Below are 24,255 nucleotides of genomic sequence, written 5' to 3'. Positions count from 1 at the left end.
CCTGAGCCGCCGTCAGTCAGGAGAAGGGTCGCTTGCAGCCAGGCTGCTCTTCCGCTGGGAGGGAAAAGCTACTGATGGAGAGCTAGAGGCGGGTGGAGGGGGGTGCTGCGAGAGGGCTGAAGACGAGCAGGCTGTCCAGGGATCGCAGGTCGGACCTTTACCTCTGCTCGGTTGTGGAAGGAGAGTACTGGGAGGTGCGCCAGAGCGAGGACGAGAAGGGCACGGTAAGCGGTTAACGGGGACAGCCGCTGGCGCGGAGCACCGGGAAATAACACTCCTAAATAGAAGGGGGAGTGGAGCGGGTGAGGGTGATCTATACCGCTGAGGGGGCTGGATGTGAAGAGGAAATGACGGCTGGTGGAAAGAGAAACCTCCAGATCACACGCTGGGCCCCGGATGAAGACACCACGGAGCGTGCCGCGCTTGGAGCGCGCGCATTCCAAAAAATGATAGTGAAAATAACATGAAGCTTGCGATGACGTAAGGACGATGTGCACATGCGCGTGTTCACGAACGCGCCCACTGACCCCAATCGCCAGCCCCGGTCTGTACCACTTGAGAGGCTAGTTGATAACAATAGGTCTTGCTGGCGACAGCGCTTTCGCGCTGCATCGCCATGCGAGAACTAAAAATGGCTTCACTGATCACTTGTACGGGCAGCAATTGTAGTGACCAGCACTGGGCATATTTGCTCAGGCAGTTAAGCCCACACATGTAGTACAGAGCACCCTGCTTTAAGACTAAGGCCTGCTGTAAATGTGACTTGCCTAGGCTGCATTCAATCACTGCAAATATGGCACACAGAGTTATGTGCCATATCATGTGTTCACTTTTATCTGCATCATAATATAGCTTGCAGTGGCGGTTTGTGGGTTTTTGGTGAGAGGTCCCTTAGGGTGGCACAATATGTGCTGCAGCCCTTAGGGACACACTTTAGTATCTCGAGCCCCAGTACAAGATGTACCATTTACTAGGGACTACGATCTTTCTCAAAACTGCAATTGTATCCCAATTGGCAATACCTTTAGCACCCCCTGTCACTGGGGACCTGGTTAGCAGGCCCCAGTACTCTTCCAGTGAAAATCACATCAAATACCAGTCAAAAGAGGGAGTGACCATGTCAAAAAGGGTCACTTTCCTACAATGTCTAGTTTTATTACTAGATATTGCAAGTGAACAGAAGAGCCATCTTAAGGTAAGTACTTGGCACTTGTCAAAACGAGATCCCCAGCTACATAATGGCTTCACGGAAACATATGGTGTTTGGTATCAAATACTACGTATTAATACAGCCACACCGATTACAGTGATGGATGGATTGGTTACTTACCTGTAATCCTAGTTCTCTTCCAGGGGTATCCTCATCAAAGTCATAAGCATTAGAATATTCCCGCGCATGGGCGGGAATATTTTAATGCTTATGACTATTGATGAAGATCCCCTGGAAGAGAATTATTAATATCTGCACCCAGAGGGTACCTTAGAGGTACCGTCCCTTGAAGCCTACTCGTCCTCTAATGTGCCGATTAGTGGTGGCTGAACAAGACCAGTCAGACTAGTTTCTGACCCCTTAGGAGCGAGAGTACCGCTCTCAGGGGTCAGGAATAATGCCGGCTTGGGCAGGAGGTATTCACATCTCCTCCAGCTGGAAGGCTAGCAAATCATATATTAAGGCCAGAGGCTACAAAGCCTCTGCCGCCTTAGATATGCATTCCTGGCTTCCCCCAGAGCTGAAGGATGCCACCCCCTGCCACGAGGCCCACTTGGCACCAGGACAGGTAGGAAATAAAATAGTCAGACCCTCCACCCTTAGGCAATCCTGCACCAGAGCCCAATAGCAGGAGTCCAAGGAAGGTGACTGTCAATGGGGTCTTGAGACCCTCAAAACAAAGCTGATCTTGCCCTTGGATTTGGTCAGACTGGTCCTACTGTCGCCACCAGCAGCTCTTTCAGCAGGAAACAGAACTGCATGAGTTCTGAGTAGCACAACCCCACCGGACAATACCTGACTGCACAAGAGCCCTCCAGCCTAAGTACGAGTGGACTAACGCTGTCCCTGTGTGCCCAAGACCCTCGCCCCCCTTTGGGTTCTGCCCAAGATGTGCATGGTTTCTGGTCCCATAGAGCAGGTCCTCTACCAGAAACATGTTTGGTGGTGGCTGGCTGTCTACAGCCAGTCAGAGACCACGCCAGGGTTGGTAGAGATTCAGGGGGGACCTCTGAGGTGTTCTCTGGGTACATGGTACAATAAATCCCACACTGGAATCTGTGGGGATTTATTTAAAGGAGTAGTTGGGAGCCAAACAGTCCTATATTCAGTAAAGCCATCATGGTTCTGTGAAACAAATAGTTTACCTGTCGGTGTAGTTTTGCAGCTTGAAGATCTTTCTGGATTCACTATGCTGTGCACTATTCCGCGGTCTTGTGGTTGGGTCCGGAGTCATAGTCTTTTCTTTGTGTTTTTTTTTCCATAGCCCAGGTGGGCGTGGACGTCCCACCCTTTGGTGTATTTCCGGTGACGTCGGCACGCTTCCTGTGGAAGCACCCCCTCTTGGGCGCCATCTTCGGATTCTTTTTTCTCGTGTTCGTTCTGTTACCGAAGTAATTGCAATGTTCTAGTAAGTCATTCACCGCTTTAACCTTCAAGGTTTGTTTGTTCAAGTAGTTGCCCATGTTTTTAAACCCCTTCCTCTCCAGCCTCATCCTTCTGGCGGAGGTGGGTGGGTTCACTAGTGAATCCAGAAAGATCTTCAAGCTGCAAAACTAACGGACAGGTAAGAAACTATTCGTTTTGCAGCGTGAATCTTTCTGGATTCACTATGCTGTGCATAGACTTTGTAGAGGATTCTCATTTTTGTGGCGGCTGGGTGGAAGATGAGCGTTTGTTATTGAATAGGTGTTGAAGCACCTTTTGTCCGACTTGTGCTTCCTTGTTCATCTGTATAGCCACGCAGTAGTGCTTCGTGAACGTGTGTACTGAAGCCCATGTTGTCGCCAGGCATATGTCCTGAATGGGTGTGTTGGCCAGGAAAGCTATTGTAGCTCACTTTTTCCTGGTAGAGTGGGCCAGTGTCCCCCCTGCCAGTTCTTCCCCTGCCGGTTTGTGGCAGAAGTGTATCGTCTGTGCGATCCATCTCGCAATTGTTCCTTTAGTTAATGGCTATCCCATAAAGCTCTTTGCAAAGGAAACAAAGAATTGCTTTGTTTTCCTGTGATCCTTTGTCCTTTCAATGGCGTGCATGACAGCCCTTCTGGCGTCTAGGGTGTGAAGAGCTCGTTCAGTGCTTTTTGTCGGTTTCTGGAAGAAACTCGGTATTTGTATAGCTTGATTCATGTAGAACCCTGACACCACCATGGGCATGAAGTGTGGGTCTGTTCTCATTACCACCCTATCATTGTGAATTTGGAAGTAGGGTTCCTGTAACGTTAATGCTTGAAATACGCGTACCCTACGCAGCAAGGTGATTGCTACCAAGAAAGCTGTTTTCATTGTTAGCCTCTCTAGGGATGCTTTGTGAATTGGTTCGAAAAGGTGTTTCATCAGTTCTGTTAGCATCAGGTTAAGGTTCCATGGAGGTGGTGGCACCCTCTTTGGAGGTGCAATCCTCTTTGCTCCTTCTAGGAATCTTTTAACCACTTGTGAGGTGAAGAAACTCTTACACGTCTCCCCTCTTGTGTAAGCAACTATCGCTGCCAAGTTAACTCTCAAGGAGGATGAGCTTAGTTTCTGGTCTAGTAGGTGCGTGAGGTACCTAAGCACGTTGAGTCCCTTTGCATCTTATTGTGCAGCTACTCTCTCCTGCACCATAGAGTGAATCTCTTCCATTTTGATACATAGCACTTTCGCGTGCTGGGCCTCCGTGCCTCCCGAAGTACCCTCAGGGTGCTCTCTGGTAGTCTCAGATGTGCAAATTCTATGTCCTCAGAAGCCACCCTACCAGGCTCAGGCTCTCTAGCTCTGGGTGTAGCACCTGCCAGTTTTGCATGGTGAGCAGGTCCTTTCTCCTTCCGAATCTGTGGGGTGCGCTCTGTGCCATCTCCATGATCTGTGAATACCATGTCTGCCTGGCCCACTGTGGTGCGACCAGTATCAGTGTCATGTTGCTCGCTCTGCACTTGCTGAGGACCTTGTTCATCAGCGGTATCTGGGGAAAAGCGTAAGCAAATGTCCTCGACCATTCTATACATAGGGCATTCCCCAGGGACCCCTCCCCGGGTCGCCGGGATGCGAAGCTTCGGCATTTTGCATTTTGGCGTGTTGCAAATAGGTCCACCAACTGTGTCCCCCACCTGTCGAACAGCCTTTTCGTCTCCTATGCATTGAGCTCACATTCGTGGGTTGCCGATGTCTGTCTGCTGAGCCAATCTGCTTCTACGTTGTCCTTTCCTGGCAGATGAATGGCTAGCAGGTCTTTGTTGAGAGGGATGGCCCAAGTCCATATCTCCTGCGCCAGCTTCGAAAGCGTGGCTGATTGTGTTCCACCCTGCTTGATGTATAACTTCGCTGTAGTGTTGTCCGTCTGGATCAACACCTTCTGGTTGTACAGTTGTCTGAAAGGTTTTTATAGCAAGGAAAACGGTCTTCAACTCCAGGAAGTTGATGTGCTTTATCGCATCTGCTGGTGTCCACAGACCCCTCACTTTGAGTTTCTCCATGTGAGCTCCCCATCCCTTCTGGGATGCATCTGTGGTGATGGTCACCGTTGGCGGCGTTAGAGGCTTTCCCCTTGTCAGGTTCTCCATGTTCCACCATGCCATTTCTTTCTGCACTGCGTGCGTTACAACCACTAGATCCTCCCAATGCCCTGTTGCTTGCGACCATTGCCCTTGTAACCACTCCTGCAAGGGTCTCATGTGCAGCCGCACATTTTGCACTAGGTGAATGCATGATGCCATCATGCCCATGATCTTGCTCGCTGTTCACTGTCCGTGCTTGCCCCCTCAGGTAACGCTTCATCTCCTTCACCAGTGCAACTGACCTCTTCTCGCTTGGGAACACCTTGCTCTGTACGGTGTCGATCTGAGCTCCAAGGAAGATCTTTATTTGTTCCGGTTCCATTGAGGATTTCCCCCAGTGTATGGAGAATCCCAGGTCCATCAGTGTTTTTGTCACTCTCTGTGCATGCTCCTTGCATATCTGGTATGACCTTGCTTTTATCAGCCAGTCGTCCAGGTAAGGGTATACGTGTATCCCCTCCCTAGGTGTGCTGCGACTGTTGCTAGGCACTTTGTGAAGACCCTTGGCGCCGACTTTAGACCGAACGCTAGGGTTGTGCACTGATAGCGGTGTTCCCCTATGGCAAATCTGAGCAGATATTTGTGACTTCTGTTCATTGGTATGTGTAGGTAGGCATCCTTTAGGTCTATGGTGACCATAAAGTCTACTTTTTGCAATTGAGGGAGCACCTCTTACAGGGATGTCATTTTGAACTTTTGCGTTCTTATGAATTTGTTTAAGAACCTTAGGTCCAGGATGGGTCTCATTGTTTAGTCTTCCTTTGGCAGCAGGAAGTACGTAGAGTACACCCTCTGTTCCTTTCTCTGTAAGGTACTGGTTCTATGGCTTGTTTTTTCTGGAGCTCTCCATCTTCCTTTTGAAGTAGCTTCAGCTCTTTCTTTGCTAGTTGCCTTCTCTTTGTCTTTCTGCTTGTTGGTGTCTTTTCCAGCTCTATGCAGTATCCGAACTGCATGATGTTTTGAACCCATTTGTCTGAAGTTATTTTCTTCCCCTCCTGGAAGTAATGTTTTAGTCTTCCTCCCACTGGTCTCACATGCCCGCAGGTACTTGGTGCGTCTGACCCCTGCGTGCTGTCCTCGTGCCTCACCCTGGGAGTTCTTATTTGGGTGGACACACGTTGGCTGACCAAGTCACTTGGTGGGGGTTTGCTGACCTCCCCTCCTATTCTGGCCCCGTCCATTGCCTCTCCCACGAAAGGGCTGGCCCCTCTGCTGGTATTGCCAGGACTTCTTTTGTTGGCCTTGCTGTGTTTGGTTCTCCGCCTGGTGGGATTGTTGGAACGCCTGATACGATGTTCCTGACTGGTTCCCATCCCTGCCGTTGGGCCTTCGTGATGGGGTGCCCCTTTTGGACCCTCTGAACTGCAATGCCCCCATGGACCTTGCTGTTTCATAGTCCTTTTTTATTTCGCTGAGCTTTTCGTCTACTGGGGCCCTGAACAAGGTCTGTCCGTTGAACGGGGTGTTCAGTATGCTTTGTTGTACTTCTGGCTTGAAGCTTGACACCCTGAGCCAGGCTGGTCTTCTTTCTGTGATGCCCATCATCATGAGCCTACTGGAGGTGTCCGCTCGGTCCAGAGCTGTCTTGATGCGAGAGTTTGCCACATTCTTCCCTTCGACTCGGTTTTCAGCTCTCTCTGAATTCCTGAGGCATATTTTTCATCATATTGCCCAGTTCCTCCATGATTAGGTAGTGAGGTCTGATTAGTAGTGTGTTGAAATTGGCAATTCGCCAGTGCATCGCAGCATTCCTCTCAATTCTCCTCCCAACCAAGTCCATCCCTGTTGCTCTCCTTGTCTGGAGGTGGTCCTGAGGTAGTAGACACATTAGCCCTCTTCCTTGCTGTGGCAGCAATGATTGAGTCTGCCGAGACCGTGCCCTGGATATAGGCTGGGTCCTTGGAAGAGTGTTTGTACTTATTTTTAGTCCTTGGGGTGACTGCCTTGCATGTAGCCGGCTCCCTGAAGGCTTCCTTCCTTTGTGCCATGACACTTTCTAGCATTGGCAGGTACTGGCTGTTGGTATGTGTGGGGAGCAATGTCTCGAGGAGAAAGTCAGCCTTCTGCTGCTCTTCGTCGAGATTCACCTTGAAGACAGCCGCTGAATTCCTGCATTCCATCTGGCTGCGAATGCCTCAAAGGATAAGTGTCAACGCTTTCTTCATGACTCTATGTCGACATCTTGCCAGTCGATCTCCTGAATTTCCGAGGTGTCATACTTTGCATACTTCTAAGCTGTTGTCTATCTTCTTGCTTTGGTCCCTTTATGGCTAGGAAAAGACTACTGTTGCTGCATAGGTTTCTCATGGGATACTTTTCTTTATCATCACTTTTTTTTAGGCGGTGTGTTGCTCCTACAAACTCTAAGACCTAAAGTTAAGCAGGCTTCTTTCGTCAACTTTCTCCTTAGAAAAAGTAGGCAGGGAAATTCACAGTCATTTGATTTTTTGTTAAGGGCATATGTTTTAGTAGCAGTTCTCACTCAAGAGGTCATGGGTTTAACATGGCAATTTCGAAGCATTGCCCTTTGTCAGCAAAAGTGGTCTTTTGGATTGGGGTATTGCAGGCTTATGGCCCCTTCCATAATGAGAGCATCTGACCTCCTGCTAAATAACAAAGGCCTGCTCGCCCTGGTGTCTGCCTAGAGCCTCCAAGAGAAACCCTTCTCCTATGGAGGAAACTTTTCCTCTGCCTAAAACTCAGACAGAATAGCCACATCTACCGCTGTCCAAAGGGTTAAAAGCCTGTTTTTTTTTCCAACAGACTTTTATATAGTGCTAACTTGACCTGAATCGGATAACAGAGCGCTTTACATAGCACCAGTTGCATTACAATAGGACACATTCATTTTGTTAGGCACTATGAATCAAGAGTCTTTGGTTGAAAGCGCTAAAATGCGTAGTACTAGGACTATTGGTCCCTTGATCGACAGAACATTCATGCTATATGTTCACTGTAAATGGCATTTATCCAATGGCAATTTGGGCGCAACATAAAAACTGTATGCTCTACGATGTTCAGGAATTAAGGATGCTGTCTACTATTAATAGCATTTTCCAAATAAGTCATGGACACCCCTCCCCGCTCCCTCCAAAACACCATGCAGGACACCCCTCCATCCAACCAAAAATACTGGGATCTGCAAAATCGGAGGTTTTCTCTAGTTTTTGTTTACCAGTCTTTCTGTTTTTCACTTGAAAGCTACTACAACTCAGAACACAACATGAGGGAAAAACAACAAGCATCTGCAATGCAATAGGTCTCGTATTTACACGAGTATGAGCTATTGGCATTGTAAATAACAATGCCTTACATTTATTTTTCGTTTTTTAAACCATAAAAGTTATTGTTCTTAAGATGCCCATATCTTAAACTCTTGCATACCAAATGCTTGTAGAAATCGTCAAGTTGCCCCTTCTGTCTCGCATGGCACCATAGAGGTACTAGTTGGCAAGGAGTTTAACAGTCCTGTGGTCACAACTGAGCACGGGAGACCCTTCAGTAATGAGACAAAATCCAAAGAAAGGATTACGTTACTTACACAGTAAAAATCGGTTCTAAGCATGTAGAGCTGTCGATTTGTTTTGCATACTCCCACCATCTAGTGTTGGGTCCGGATGTTTGCAAGTTGTATTTCTTTGAAGAAGTCTTTCCTAGTCTAGGTAAGGTGACTCCTCCTTTCGGTGATAATGCGCATGGACTCTGTCAGATTGTTTTCCCGTTAGAGGGTGAGATTAGCGCAAGTATAGAGTAAGATAGAGGATTGTGCCCTCAGTCTCTCAAAGGTGGTCCAGAAAGGCATTTCAAGCGTTCTTTAGTGGTTTTGCGTGTGTGATTTATTCGTTGTTGCATATGCGAAAGAAGAACAGCAGACACGTGTTTCGCCCTGGTGGCCTAATGGCCAAGGGCTTTTTCAAGGCTGAGAGGGTGTTAAATGTAAGAAGGTCAAAAGCCGTAGTGGAGAAAATGATAACACGTATGATAGAAAGACAAAGGCCAATGATAAGACAAGGAAGGTTAGAGAGTAAACGTGAAGAAATGGTGGGAAAGCAGGACAAGGCAGAATGGGAAAAGTCAGAGGGAAGAGAGATGAAATATAGAAAAAGCCAGAGTAGGGGAGAAGAGAAATAAAGAAAAAAGACGGAGGGAAGAGGAAGGACAAAGGGAGAGAAGGTGACATTAAAAAAAAAAAAGGTGCAATGATCTAAAACATTAAACATACTTTTTCAAAATTTTCTTGTAGACACAAAGTCAAAATTCAAGAGTAAACAATGTGAGGTTAATTAACTGTGCATAGATGATGATTCAATTAACATGCGATACCGGATCGGTATAAAATTATGCAATTAGAATTATAGCAAAAACTGTAGAAACTGGTATTGACAACACATTTGAATCACATTACATCATCTATGTTCAACAGGTGAGCCCACCTGTGTTCTCACATAATTGTTGAGAATGCATAAAAAGGGAAGAGAGTGTTGTATGCTAAAGCCATGGTGTCACAGATTCCAGTGGTAGTGCTTAGTGGTTCCATACATGAAGGTGGTGTATGTATGGACATGATTCCAACTATTCAGAGTCAGAGTAAAGCAGCAGAATGGAGGCATTCCTAAAATAACCATTCAGCTAAATATACTGAAAAACAATTGAAGCAGTACCGTTTTGAAAAAGAGAAAGGCGCGTACCAACGAATCAAGACTCTCAGTAAATACGAGGCCTATTGCATTGCAGATGCTTATTGTTTTTCCCTGCTGTAGTTTAAGTTTTCGTGATTCTGGGGTAGTGACAAAAACCGGGGGATTCTCCATTAGTACATATTGCGTGTGAGGGGGTACGCTTATAGGGAAAAGGTCTTGGGGGCCCAGGGGACAACGGCGGTCATTACCGCTGAAAAGGCGTAGCGTTGCTGGTAGCCCGTTCACCAATATGTTTGAGTTGCGCGTTGGAAACGCATTAAATGGAGGTCAAGGGCGTGCTGGGAGGAGGCCTAGTTGAAAGAGGTTACAGTTACATACATAGGGTGAAAATTACCCTTGAGAGCCTCGAAGCGTGAAAGCTTCACTGCTAAATATGAAACATGGGACCGTGCTGGAAACGGGAGTGCTCACTAAATTAATTGCTCCGTTATATTCCTAAGAGCCTCAAATCCTATGCTGCTGTCAGCGTTTGCATCTTACCTCTGTCAGGACGGTATTTAATTTTCTGCGGTCCTCCAGCAAGAAGAGTTACATTCCCCGCAGTCAGATATACTATGACTCCTATCATGACGTCAGGATTTCCTCAGTCATTCTGACGCGTGGCAGATTTCAAGGACCACGGAAGAGTTACTATGCTCAGGAATGACGCTAGATGGCCATAATTAAAGTACTATAGTAAAAGAAAGTCTGGTTCACAAAAAAATGTAAAGAAAGTAAAATATACTAATTGTGGATGCTGAGATTAGATGGAGCTCGAGGGCCATAAATATTACAACCAGGAGTAGCAGATTATTAAAAGAAATGGCTGAGGGAAAACAAAGCAGATGAAATAGATCTCCACTGGTATACTATCCCGCTTAATCTGAGAAGTTATATTGGAGAAATGAGAGTCCTTAACAATAAAGTTGCAGCGTTCGGTCCAAAAGGGGAGTATATATCATTTGCCACGGAATCTGTGCCGTAAATAGCGGCAAAAGAGAGTAATGAGGCCCACGGTAGTCCACAAAGTCACCACATATAAGTCAATAGATGGGAAATGTCATGGTATATATCCACTTAATAAGCACTCCGCAAAAATGAGAGCGGAGATAAGAGTATGTTATTAGAATTAAGAATACTTATGTATATTGCATCGTTCAAAGGAGATGTGCATCTCATTTGCCACAAAATCTACAAAGGTAGGTAGCGAAAAAAGGGAGTGATAAAGCCCACGGTAGTCCAAGGAGAGTCACCCACATGTGAGTTAAAACATTGAAAATGTCATGTAAATGTGATATTGAGTACAGAAGCTAAAGGTAATTATTGACATAATAAGTGTGGGTCTAGGCTTAATTATTTAAGCCCTGTCATTATGGTGAATGTTTCTTCTCAGGGCAAACGCATGTGTAGGGCCCCCTTCTTAGTACACCCAATAGTGCATTTCTGCTTCTTTGTTGAGCCCTAGAGCGGTAGCGTTTAGACACATGATATATTCACTCTCTCTGCATCCCATGGTCAGCTCCCAAATTCTTGCATGTGGTACAATTGTGCTGCAACACACTATCATTCCCAGCAGTTGCATGAACACTCTGTATGGTAATGTTTGGTTTGCTCGAAACTGTAGTATCAGACTGAAAGTTGTATATTCTGGCTACATTAGGAGAGACTAGAGGTTTGATAGTGTCTACAGTGGCCCCAAGGTAAGATTGCATCTGTGAAGGATTCAGGTGAGATTTCTATGCATGAACCATAAAACCCAGCTGATGAAGTAGGTCGATTGTGATCGGAGTGTATCGTAGACAGTTTTGGTAAGTGCTGGCTTTAATGAGCCAGTCGTCTAGGTAGGGGAAGGTGTGATGTTGTCATCTGAGATGAGATGCAAATACTGCCAGGTATTTGTTAAATACTCTGGTAGCAGTAGTCACTCCAAATGGAAGTGCTTTGAATTGGTAATGTTTGCCTGCTATCACAAATCTGAGGTATTTGTGTTGAGCTGGATTAATTGGAACATGAAAATATGTATCCTCTAAGTCTAGAGTAGACATAAAAACTCCCTTCTGTAAAAGTGGAAGTACTTGTTGAAGGGTTATGTAAAAGTGCTCCGATAGTATATACTGGTTTAACTCTCCGAGATCTAGAATAGGTTTTAAGGAGCCATCTTTTTTAGTAATCAGAAAATGGAGAGTAAACCCCTGTACCTTGGTACTGTAATGGAACTGGTTCTATGACTCCTTTTAAGAAGAGAGAGTGAACTTACTGTTCAAGCTACTGTAAGCGTTCTGGAGACAATTTGTGAGCGAGGCGGAATGTTTGGAGGCCGAGATAAACGCCTTACTGAAGAAACCCAAGGCGGATCAGAGGTACCTCAAGAACTTCCGGCCCATCTCCCTGCTCCCATTGCCGGCGAGGATCATCGAGAAGACAGTAAACAGACAGCTGACCGGCTACCGCGAGGAGAATAATATCCTGAACCTGTCCCAGTCGCCGTTCCGCAGCAAACACAGTATTTAGACTGCCCTCATTACCACTACCGATGACGTCAGGGTCCTGCTGGGTAACGGCAAAACCACGGTCCATCATCCTCCTGGACTTATCAGCCACTTTAGACATGGTCTGCCACATCACCCTACGCACATGACTCCATAATGCAGGGATAAAAGACAAGGCTCTGGAATGGACCACCTCCTTACTCTCCAGCAGAACCCAAAGGGTCCGCCTCCCCCCTTTCCTCGCCGAAGCATTCGAGATCATATGTCGCGTACCCCAAGGATCATCCCTCAACCCAACATTGTTATCTCGCCCAACTGCCCAACCTCATCTCATACGCCGACGACACCCAGCTGATCCTCTCCCTCACCAAGGACCCCCCTCACCGCTAAAACCACCCTCCAGGAAGGAATGATCGCCGTCGCCGAATGGCTGAAGAAGAAATGCGTTACTTACCTGTAACAGCAGTTATCCAGTATTGGTATCTTTCATAGATTCACATGCCTGAATCATTCCCCGTCGTCAGGGTGGTAGTCCCCGGTAAATAATAATAGTAATGTCACATAGACATATACTTAGTACTAGGCCAGAGGCCTCCCATTAGTAGCCTATCTAGGTCCTTATGTAAAAAGGACCAAACTTTGGCCAGGAGCCAATCAGCTACTATCACCCTCCTCACCTTCCTGGAAGGAACCCTAGTCCCTCAGATTTTCGTAAGCACAGTGCTAAGTAGTACCTACTGAGAGGGTAAAGGTGAGCCCTTCCAGGGGAGGCGGGTGGGTTGCATGTCAATCTATGAAAGATACCAATACTAGATAACTGCCGTTACAGGTAAGTAACGCATTCTTATCCAGTATTATGGGTATCTTTCATAGATTCACATGCCTGAATCAGAATAGCAAGCAATAATTAGCACATTTCGCATAATACATCCGTAAAGACATAATAATCTTATCATAAGTTGTTACACAGTTTACATGACACTGACAACCTGATAAGAAATGTGCGATAAATTACCTGGAAGGTGGGATGTTAGGAAGAAGGCTCACCACTAATGAAATAGATAACTGTTTGATTAGTCTGTTGGTCCATAGTGAAGCTCCACACGAAGATAGTCTGAACCTGGATATGGCCGCTAGGTGGACTTTTATTGAAGAGTGTGCCAGCCCTGAATTGGCTAGGTGGAGCAAGTAGGGCAGAATTTGTGCTGGAGTAGAAGTGAACGGATGTAATTTCTGAGCTCTACACCACAAACAGAATCTCTTCCACTTGAGGGAATACGTCTTATTAGTACTTTCAGCCCAGGCCCGGGCTAAGACGACTCTGCATTCCTGTGGAATATCTAAATCCTGTTACTCTCTGAACTCAGGAGCCAAGCCGATAATTTTAGAGATGTTGGATCCGGATGCTGGACTTATCCCTGGTTCATTTTGAGGAGATGTGGGCATGTTCTGAATAGAATTGGAGGTTCCAGCGATAGAAGGTGTAGTTCTGTATACCAGTGCTGGCGCGGCCATGCTGGGGCTATCAGGATCATGGTACAACTCTCTGCTTTCAGTTTCCGGAGAACCCTGGGGATCAGGGGAAACGGTGGAAAAGCGTAAGCAAAGACGTTGCACCATGTCATCGAAAAGGCATTCCCTAGGGACCTTTTCTGGGGAAGCCAGCTTGAGTAATGTTGGCATTTCGCGTTCAATTCCGTCGCAAAGAGATCCAGGTGAGGTTTGCCCCAACGGGAGAACACTGAGTCGAGCGTCTTCTGGTCGAGCTCCCACTCGTGGCAAATGGAGCGCTGCCTGCTTAGCGAGTCTGCCAGGGTGTTGTCTACTCCTGGAACATACTCTGCCCGCAGAGAAATGTTGTGTTGTAGCAGCCAGATCCAAATTTCCTGAGATTCTCGAGACAACGTCCTGGATCGAGTACCCCCCTGTTTGTTCAGGTAGTGCATTGTGGTGGTGTTGTCCGTCCTCACAAGCACTGGGGAGTTCCTGATTCGGGGTAGAAATGCTCGAAGTGCCAAGCGCACTGCTCTTAACTCTAGCAGATTGATGTGGAGTTGCTTTTCTGCCACTGAACATTGACCGTGCACTTGCAGTTCTTGAAGGAACGCCCCCCATCCTTCCAGTGAAGCGTCTGTGGTGGAGAGACTGGGAGTAGAAAAGGGAGACCCTTGTTTAAGTTGTCGCCCAGAAGCCACCATCCCAGAGCTTTCTTCATGACCTGATTGATCTTGATCCAGTCGTCGAAAGACCCTGTACTTTGGATCCACTGATTTGTTAAGACTTCCTGTAGAGGCCGCATGTGGAGGCGACAGTGAGGAATGAGAAAAATGTTGGAAGACATCATTCCTAACAACGACTTGAATAGTCGAACCATGACTCTTTTTGGTCTGAAGGTGGACGGCCAGGGTCTTCAGCTTGACCTGACGTTCTCTGGAAGGGAAGGCTTTCTCCTGTTGTGTATCCAACGTTGCTCCCAGGAAATTGAGACGTTGTGACGGTTGGAGAGTTGACTTTTCCTGGTTGAGAGTTAGGCCCAGATTCACGAAGAGAAAACAGGCCGAAGAGGACCTGGCTACGCCTGCCCGGGTTGGAGCTTTGATGAGCCAGTCATCTAGGTAGGGATGAAGATATGAAAATAGGCATCCTGGAGGTCTAAGGATACCATATAGTCTTTTGGATTGAGTAGGTGTAATACCTCCTGGAGGGTAACCATACGGAAGGACTGCTTCTAGAGGTATTTGTTTAGGTTTCTCAGATCCAGTATTGGTCTCCACTGCTTCTTCTCCTTTTATCTGATCAGGAAGAATAGGGAATAGAATCCTCTCCCCTTCCGACCTCGAGGAACTCTTTCCACTGCTCTTTTCTGGAGCATTAGAGAGAGCTCCTGTTGAAGTAGGTTTAGATTCTTGTGCTGCATAGGACATGGTGGGTTCGGAGGAGGATGCTCCACAAGCTCCAAAGTGTGTCCGTAGCGAACTAACTGCAACACCCAACGATCTGTTGTAATTTGCTTCCAATTGTGAAGGAAGTTGGTAATTTTTCCTCCAACTACGAATTATGGAGAAGAGGTGGAGGCCTGCTGGAGAAAGCAGTCATTGGCGTCTGTAATTATCTTTCTTTCCTCCTTTCCCTCGAAAGGACGACTTGTTGTATGAGGATCGTCCTTGTTGCTGCCTCTGCGGATATTGAGGCTTGTACTGCTGAGAAGAGTTATAAGCGGACTTGTAACCTTGATAGCTGCCACGATTCTGTTGCCCTCTACCTCTGGATCCTCGAAAGGAATTAGTTTTGTATTGCAGGGTGCCTAGGGCTTTCGCCGTGTCGGTATCCTTAATACCTTGCAGCATGTCATCGATATGTTCACCGAAGAGCAGTTCTCCATCAAATGGCATGTCTAGAACTTTGGCTTGCACATCAGGCCGGAATGCTGTGGCATAAAGTCAGCCCGAAAGCCTGTGGAAGCGATATCCAAGGCCACATCGATCATCTCTGAGGCAGAGCGTTCGCCCTCCAGCAAAATCTTCTTAACCTCTTCCTTCTGGTCTTCTGGGATCGCTCCTAGATATGGGGCTATATCTGCCCATATCTGTCGATTGTAGCGACCAAGTAATGCCAGAGAATTGCAGCCCTGACTGATAGGGCGGACATGGAGGAAAATCTTTTGCCAATGGCATCAAGTTTTCTCCCCTCCTTATCAGGAGGCGCTGTTATTGCCGCTGACGGGTTGCTGGACTTCTGTTGAGCGGCCTGTGATATAACCGAGTCAGGTTTAGTTTGGCCAGTTAAACATGCGGGTGCAGTGTCTGGGGCTTTGTACTTCCTTTCAAGTCTAGCCGGCACTGGAATGAGAGAGGAAGGATTTTTCATCATTTTAAGTTCTTGCTCCCATATATAAATCGATTACTGGAATGGAGCGAGCAGATCTCTTGAAGGGTTCCTTAAAGTCATGAAGGAAACAGTCCTGCGTTTCCGATGCTATTTGGATGTTGAACCTTGCAGCCGCTCTCCCTACTATATTATGGAATCCCCCTAAATCTTCAGGGGGTGAATCGTCCTGTACTTGGTTTGGGGATGCTGGATCCGGGTTGGCGTTCTCATCAGAATCCTCATCATGTATTTCACCTTCCTCGTCTTGGACCTCATCATCTCTCATTTCTTCCTCATATTTATCCTCATCCGAAGAAATTTGAGGAGGTAACTTCTCTTGCTCCTGACGCACAACCAGCGGAGGTGGTCGCTGTTGATGTTGAGGAGTTGGCGCTTCCTGCTGTGCCTGTACTCCTGATGCAGGAGCAGATGAAGGAAATCTTTGTTTATAGTCCGAAATTAGAAACTGGAGATCAGAGACAATTGACGCTGGAAGGTACACCATAGGCTGAACAGTGGTATGTTGCTGAACTTCCTCTTGAATTGTAACCTCTTCAAAATCTTCAGAGTCTGAACTCTCATGAACTTTGATGTTAAGATGAGAGGGACTGGATGCTATGGGAAACATATTCTCTACAGGATCTTCTGTTTCTAGAAACTGCGTTGGCAGCAGCTGTTGGACCTTGCTAGGTGAGGTCATCTCTGGTGTCACCAGACACGATGACATTTTAAAGTGGGTATAGGTATACTTCACTGAAGGAGAGCCCTTAGATTGTAGATCCGTTGACATGGTGTCCGTCGACTGTGTAGCGTCGACGATTTTTGATATTTTATCAGGCATTTTCATCGTCGACTGCATCGACGTCGCTGATGTCCTAGTCGACGACAATTTCTTCGGCGGCGACACTGTAGTAGTCGACGACGATGGCTTCGCCGACGGTCTCGTCGTCGCCGACGGTCTCGTCGTCGACGGGCTTGGTGTCGGCGGTTCATCGCCGATGAACTCTTCGTCGGCGATGAACTCTTCGTCGGCGATGAACTCTTCGTCGGCGATGAACTCTTCGTCGGCGATGAACTCTTCGTCGACGCTGGGATTTTCGTCGACGCTGGGATTTTCGTCGATGCTGGAAGCTTCGCCTTCAACGACGATGAAGCAGACGTCGACGGGAGCATCGACAGAAGCGTCGTCGACTGTTTTGTGTCAGGAATGACAGAAGGTATTGACCTACCCATCGTCGACGATGTTGTAGCAGTCGATGCCATGGAGAAAGTAGACGCCGTGGATGTCGAAATGGAGACTGTCGACATAGTCACAGGCAGGCCAGAAGACACCAAAGCAGGCTTCTTGAAGTCTGTCATCTGCAGAGGTTTGACCTTAGGATGACCCTCCATGGACTTTGGCTTCTTGTGAGGAGGCGCAGCAGACTGACATGGGGAAGTCTGTCGAGGCCTTTTAGGAGAGGAGTGGAAGCTCCTGAAGGAACACTCGCTCTCACCTGAGGAGATTAGCTGCTCTTTGTCCTTCAGTCTCTGGCCACAGAAGCAGTCGCCCTTCCCTGTCTTTCAATGTCTTGACCGGGAGAGTGCGACAAATCTTACATTCCTTGGCAGAATGCTGAGGATAGAGGCAATACAAGCAGTCTTCATGCTTGTTCTCTATATGTAACCTCATTTTACTACATGAGGCACAGAGTCTAAAAAGCCCTTTTTTAGGAGTAGTAGACATATTAAATATCAATACTCCTTTCCAATCTGAAACTTTAAGAGTTAAATAGGAAAAAATCCAAAGATATAGGAAAAAACCTGAGCAGAGCTCAGTGGAGACTCCCTTAGCACGACGTGCGGTAGAAAATCTGAGGGACTAGGGCTCCTTCCAGGAAGGTGAGGAGGGTGATAGTAGCTGATTGGCTCCTGGCCAAAGTTTGGTCCTTTTTACATAAGGACCTAGATAGGCTACTAATGTGAGGCCTCTGGCCTAGTACTAAGTATATGTCTATGTGACATTACTATTATTATTTACCGGGAACTCCCACCCCGACGACGGGGAATGATTCAGGCATGTGAATCTATGAAAGATACCCATAATACTGGATAACAGCAGTCTGGAGCTGAACTTGGACAAGACAGAAGTCCTCATCCTCTGCTTCACCCCCTCTGCCTGGGACGACTCCTGGTGGCCGTCCGAACTGGGAGCAGCACCAACATCCAACGACCACGCCTGCAAACTGGGGTTTATCCACGACTCACTCTCCATGACCAAGCAAGTTAACGCAGTCTCGTCGTCCTGCTACAACACCCACTGCAAGATCTACAGATGGATCCCCACCCAAACAAGAACGGTCAAGACCTGGAACACCCTCCCCATCCTCCTACGGGAGATTCAGGACCTACTACCCTTCAGAAGGCTTTTCAAGACCAGGCTAATCTAGCAGTAGCAGCCCGCTCCTCTCACCAAGCCGGAAATTCTTAACCAAGAAGGTCTTCTGAATAAGATGCTACTGTTGACCTCTCTAGCTGCAGTATCAGCAGCATCTAGAGCACATCTTACAGACAAATTGGAAATTGCTTTCCCTCATTTACCAAATCTTGCACTACTGCCTTATGCTCATATGGGAGATATTGGAACAATTTCCCTATTTCATCCGTGTGCTCAGTCATATCTGGCCAAAAGGCCCAGAGTTTTTGCAATGCGCCAGTGATCGGCAGGTGGAGCAGCTATGCGTTTGCCAGAAGCCTCTATTTGCTTGGATTCTTTGTCTGGAGGAGGAGCATTCTTTGAGGTTTGGGAATTAACCTGCTTGTATTGGGCACTACCACGGAGTCTAGTGGCAACTGGCCCTTAATAAATATTGGATCTGTTGGGGAGGCTTTATATTTTTTTGTCGACTCACGATGCATGCACGCACAGGATCTTTAAAAATGTAGTCAGCATTCTCCGCATACCCTTAAGCATAGGGAGTGTTTGTGTGGACTGGTTTATGGATCCTAATGTCTCAAACAATAAATCCTCTTCTGTGGGTTCCTTGTGTAGGACCACCCCATGGTATTCTGCAACCCTGGCAAGGAGTTCCTGATAAGATACATTACCAGTTGGAGATGGCTTGACAGGGTAAAGGTCTGGGTTGTCTAAAGGAGGTTCAATTGTATAATCCTTCCATGGATCTAATAGTAAAATGCAAGTCCCCCTCATTAATATTGTCCTCATCATTGTGTGATTGTTTAGAATCCTGAGTAGTGATGTGCAAAGGATTTAAAGTCAAGGAGAGGGTGGTGGAAGGGATGGTGGTGGAAGGGATGCTGGCGGTGGTTGGAAAAGGCTGGTGCCAACAAAGTTCTTTTTTTTTAAAGGGATTTTGAAATTAGCGTGCTCATCAGTAAGCTTGTGTTAACGAGGTAGCTTGGTATGAATATGACCAGGTTACGGGTTAATATAAAGTTTTCGGTTTGAGATACATTCTCGGTGGAACATGGTCTAAATTTGGATCCAAAGGGACATTTCTGCTTTCTGTGTTTTCGTTGCCGATATGGCCAGGCCTTTGGGTGCCGAAGATTTCGGCACCAAATGCAGTTTATTTTTTGGCATGGAGGATTTTGGCTCAGAGACTGATTTCGACTTGGAACCGGAGGGTTTTCGCTCCAAAGAGGGTTTGTGTTGACTCAGCCTGGAAGGCTCGAATGTGTGTTTCGGAGGGTGTCAGAAAAGTCATGACTGGGAAGACCTCGGCCAGAATGCAGAGGTGGGAGCCAAAACCTTAGGTTTTTTGTGAGTGAGTTGATGGGGCAAGGGGCCTCCTGTACTCAGGTCACTTTGTCCCTGCGGACATTCTTCGCCATGGAGGTCTATCTGAAGCTCCGAATCAGACACGGATAAGGCCTCTTTCTCCTTCTCTGACACACCAATATCTTCTTGCTCAACTATTCACCGAAGATATCTGGCGTGTCTTTAATGCTATGATACTGCTGCGCTTGACGTCGAAAAAGACGATTGCAAATAGTTTTCTTCGAACGAAATGATCTGCTAGCGTCATAGTATTCTTTGTGCTCCAGAGACTAGCACAAGTTACACACCTGGTGTGAGTCAGTGCGCAGATACTTTGCGTGGCATTGAGGATAGAATTTGAACGGTGTCCGGTCCATCGACCGAGAGCTGGATGAACGCAGCTAGGCCCGAAGGCTGTCCTCAGCTTTCTGTACGAAAAGTGTATTTTGTTGACCGAAACAATACACAGAAGTGGGAAACATGTATGTTACAATCTCGTCAAGGGTAGAAAGTATTGCGCACTGAGGGGTACCCGAAGAACGGTTTCGAACCGGAGCAAAGCCAAAACACGTACAAATCAGATGGCGGAAAATAACAATTTATTTATAAAATTTTATACAGCGTGAACTTGACCCTGGAGGGTATCAGAGCGCTTTACATTTAGGATTGTTGTGTTAAAAGTTACATCACTTACAAGAGCAAAGTAAGGAACAGTACACAAAAACAATGTTGCGAGAATTCATAGGAGGGTGGGGAGTAAGGAGTCATAGCAGGGAGACAAGGAAGAACTGTGCCCAATGTCCGGCTGTGTAGAGGACGGTCAAGTGGGAAAACTGGGCCAATCTCATTAGCAGTCTAGCAGCTCCACTGGGCATCAGCCATGTTCCTCGGGTCTCAGGAAAAAAAGTTTTGAGTTGATTTGAAAAGTTTTATATAGCGCTGGCTAGACCCGGGGTTATCGGATTTCTTTCCAGAGGATTGTTGCATTACAAGTTACATCATTTAGAATAGCATAGTAAGGTACAGTAAACAAAAAAGAAGTTGCGAGAATTTGTAGGCGTGGAGTAAGGAGCCGTAGCAGGTAGTTTGGGAAGAACTGTGCCCAATGTCCGGCTGGGTAGGATATGGTCCAGGGGGAAACAAGGGCCAATCTCCTCAAAATCGGTCTAGGAGCTTCACCGGGCATCAGTCATGTTGCTCCGGTCTCAGGGTTCGGGAAAACAGTTTTGAATAGATAAATAGGCAACAGTAGCATAGTCTAGTAGTGGATGAGCATGTCCCCACTAGAGGACAAAGGTAAAAGGAGGGGGATGATAAAAAAAAAAAAAACAGAAGGAGCTGGGGCTGCCATTTAGGCTGCTGAAGAAACGAATGGAGAGACGTCTTCCATTTTAAGGTCAGGCACGTCAAATCCAGGCCTCTGTATGTCCCTGTGTAGGCGTTGATGCAGTAGTTGGTCTCGGGCATGCTGAAGCCCTGCTCGTGAGAGGTATCAGACAGCTCAGACCCCCAACGCTATTTAGAAGCAGAGACATGTGAGGTATAAGCAGCTGTACTTCCTCTTTCTCTGGGAGACTAGGTCATATTACAGAGGGACTGCAGGAGGAAAAACGACTCCACAAGTCTTCCACTGAGTAGTCCTTGCCAAGAATAGAGAAACTAAGATGAGTATAGCATGTATGCTACGGGTGGTATTGGACCCCTAGAGATCGAGCACCTAAACCAGGGAATCCACTGGGTGTGATTAATAGAGCTCTTCAACTCAAAGGGAGAGAGCAGAGTCCCTCTTTCCAAGCACTTTCCCAGCTATTTCGAGATGCTAATTTCACCGGGAGGCCTGCACTTCCATGATTCTCGTTTCAGCAGAGTGCCGGCTGCCATTTTTAAGTCAGGTATGGGTTCACAATAGTGCTATTTTCATAATGTGGCTTGGCTGGTAGGTGCCCCTATTACATCCGCCACCCTTAGGTAACGCCAGGCCTACGCAACGCTGCTGTATCTCACCCGTTGTAAGAGAAACTATGTGGCTCCGTGGTCATCAGGGGCGCTACCCTCCTTGTTCTTCAGATATGCCGCTCAACTGGTCTCAGCTCACCGCGATGTAAGTACTTCTCCTTAGTTTGTTTTGTAGGGGTGGTAGCACCTCTCAGCTGCTCAGAATGCACCAAGGGGGCTTAGCAGCGGTTTCTTCCTCCTCCGGGCATGGTGATTGGCATTTTGTGATGTTCTGAGTCTGTCAAGCTACGATGCGACTTGGAAAAGGGGTCACGGCCAAATCTAAAGCCCTCTGTGTGGTCGCTAGGATTTCAGCAGCATTGTAATAGCCTGAGGTAAATTCTGGTAATGTGTACAAGCCCAAACGCGCTCTGGATGCTGGCGTGGTCCGGGAGCCGAAAAACGTATGCTCCTCCATCTTAACTCCTCCTAGCCCATGCGCACTTTCACAAAAAGGAGGGGTCACATTACCTCATGACTAGGAAATACTTTTTATACGAAAAATTGCTACCAATCAGAACCCAACACTAGATAACAGGAGTATGCAAAGCACGTCTATCTACAACACATAGGCCTCAAACATAAATTAAAGATGACGCACCATGCAACAACCGAAGTAAAAGGCCCAGTCCTCATAGGGAGTTACAAATGAAGAGGAACTAACAAGCCTAATTAATCAGACAATGACAGAAGCCAATGACAAATATAAGCAAAGTGTGTGCAGGCTACAAGTACATGCTCCAATACAGCATGGCTTGCAGGGCATGTGCTGCCCAGGCTATATCTAAAGACTGAAATGGTGGTCACATGCTGGGCATGGTGAGATTATGGTTGTATTCATAGCTAGTCTCTACTAATGTAGACACCGAACAAACATAGAAAAAAGCTTACACTTTAAAAAAAAAACTGTTATACCCCCAACCCACAAGAGCATATGAATTTGAAAGACATTTCATGCTGTAAAATAAGTTTACTTAAGTACTTTGCTTTACGCATGAGATTCATTAAAACAAGAAACTAGGCTGACGTTCACATTCGTCCGCGTCGCTCTACTGCAGATGCATATTTAGCCACAATTTAACTTACATCTTGGCTCAGTGACATAAAGTTGCGTTGTAGTTCACGAGCAAATTCCATGTTGCTCATCACTTCCTGGTGCTTTGACAGGGCATCCTGCAGAGTACAAATAGTTGCAAAGTAAGCCAGATAGAACAGTGGAAGAAAACATGTATAATTAAGCCTAGTACAGGATTACTGCAGGCCTTTGCACACACACATTAGAAAAATCTGCATACGTAGCCATCATATGTCCATTGAAAGTTTGATGCATATGAAGTTTAAGTATAGTTAAACATTCGCCAAAGGCGTGAAAAGGCATGACAGGGGTGGGAGTATTAAGAAGAATTTAATAAGCATTGGCATAACCAATAGGTCTCGCCTTTGGGACCTTATAAGTATTTAGGCATGCAGCACATCATCCTGCGTGCAGCGTAATGTAAGGTTATTTCACATGCCACTAGTAACAGTCACACACACCCAAGGTTCAACTGGTCTCGAGGTAAGGTTGCGACTTCCCAGAGCAAGGTAGTGAATTCAGAGTTGTAGAGAACATGTTTCAACTCTATTGGAGCAGAGTTTTTGCCATCAATGAATGCTCAGAATAATGTGTGGAAAAGCAGTGCCCTTAGCTTTAAAATTCATCACTTGGCCATGTAGTGAGGTAGTGACTTGTTTGTTTCAAATGAGTCATGGTGAGCTGAATGCTTGTAGATGCACGGCGAAGCGCTGACAGTAAAAAGAGACATTTTGTGAGTTGTATAGTATATCAGACATGTTTACAGCTGTACTGTTTGCTTAGTCAGCTAAGAGCGTAAAGAGATTTCAACTTTAGCTCAGAGTTCTGAAGAAACACATTGGCCGTGTAGGCGCTATGTTACAGATAAGTAAAGGTTACCACCCATAAGCTTAAACGCAAGTGGGTTTATTACAGGCAATTTACACAACGCTCAATGCACAGCTAGGCAGTATCCTGCACAACCGCAGTCATGCTGCTCCAGAACAAGGCATTCTGGGAAAGTGAGGATTTTGTTATTGGAGGGCAGTAATCAAAATCTAACCATGCTTTTCTGCATACACCCCACTGTTCAACATGGATCATATAGCACTGTATGTCTGCGGCTGACCTAGACGTCCCGTGCTACAACTCCATTAGCACGGTTATACTGACACCACAAGCCCTTTACTGAAAAACGCACAGTTTTTGTAAGCATTAGCCAGCAAGACGGCTGAGGGGGCATCCGCGCTTGCGGCATAGAAGGAACACCGGGTTTCCTCAGAACGTAATCCTTCCGAGGTCAACCACCTAAGAAACAATATGTGAGACAATCAGCACTTGGACTTTGCAGGGAAAAAGTTGTTCTGCTTGAAGGTCACTTGTTATTGCCACGGCTATAATTGGTCTGGTTATGTTATTATTGGCAGTAATTGTTCTTATTAACACGTCATTTGGATTGATCTGTGCATCCCAAGGAGCTGTAAAACATGAATTCAGAAAGCTTGAAAGTGCTATATGTGTGATTTATAAAAATGACTAACAGTTTGCATGCTTCATTGAAATGGGCTACTGCAGCGCCAGCCTCCGAGCTGACACTAGCCAGAGTCTCAGACTTGGAATTGACATGTTTGAGAGGTTTTCTCCTCATACTCTCTTACTAACCCTTCCAACCAA

At 46.6% G+C, this 24,255-nt stretch overlaps 1 protein-coding gene across 6 annotated transcripts in view; it reads right to left on the bottom strand.

Moving 5' to 3' along the window:
- The window catches only part of CAPRIN1 (cell cycle associated protein 1), a 497,978-nt gene that overhangs the window by 335,849 nt on the left and 137,874 nt on the right, over window positions 1–24,255 (bottom strand). For all 6 annotated transcript variants that reach the window (XM_086959577.1, XM_086959579.1, XM_086959581.1 and 3 more), the window contains exon 4: window positions 22,614–22,700. In XM_086959577.1, coding sequence (XP_086815703.1) covers window positions 22,614–22,700 — 87 coding nt within the window. The remainder of the gene's footprint in view (window positions 1–22,613; window positions 22,701–24,255) is intronic.

Source organism: Lissotriton vulgaris, chromosome 2_2, assembly GCF_964263255.1.
Source record: "Lissotriton vulgaris chromosome 2_2, aLisVul1.2, whole genome shotgun sequence".
Taxonomy (NCBI): Eukaryota; Metazoa; Chordata; class Amphibia; order Caudata; family Salamandridae; genus Lissotriton; species Lissotriton vulgaris.
Note: the sequence above shows the minus strand (reverse complement) of the source record. Positions and strands in the feature narration are given on the sequence as shown.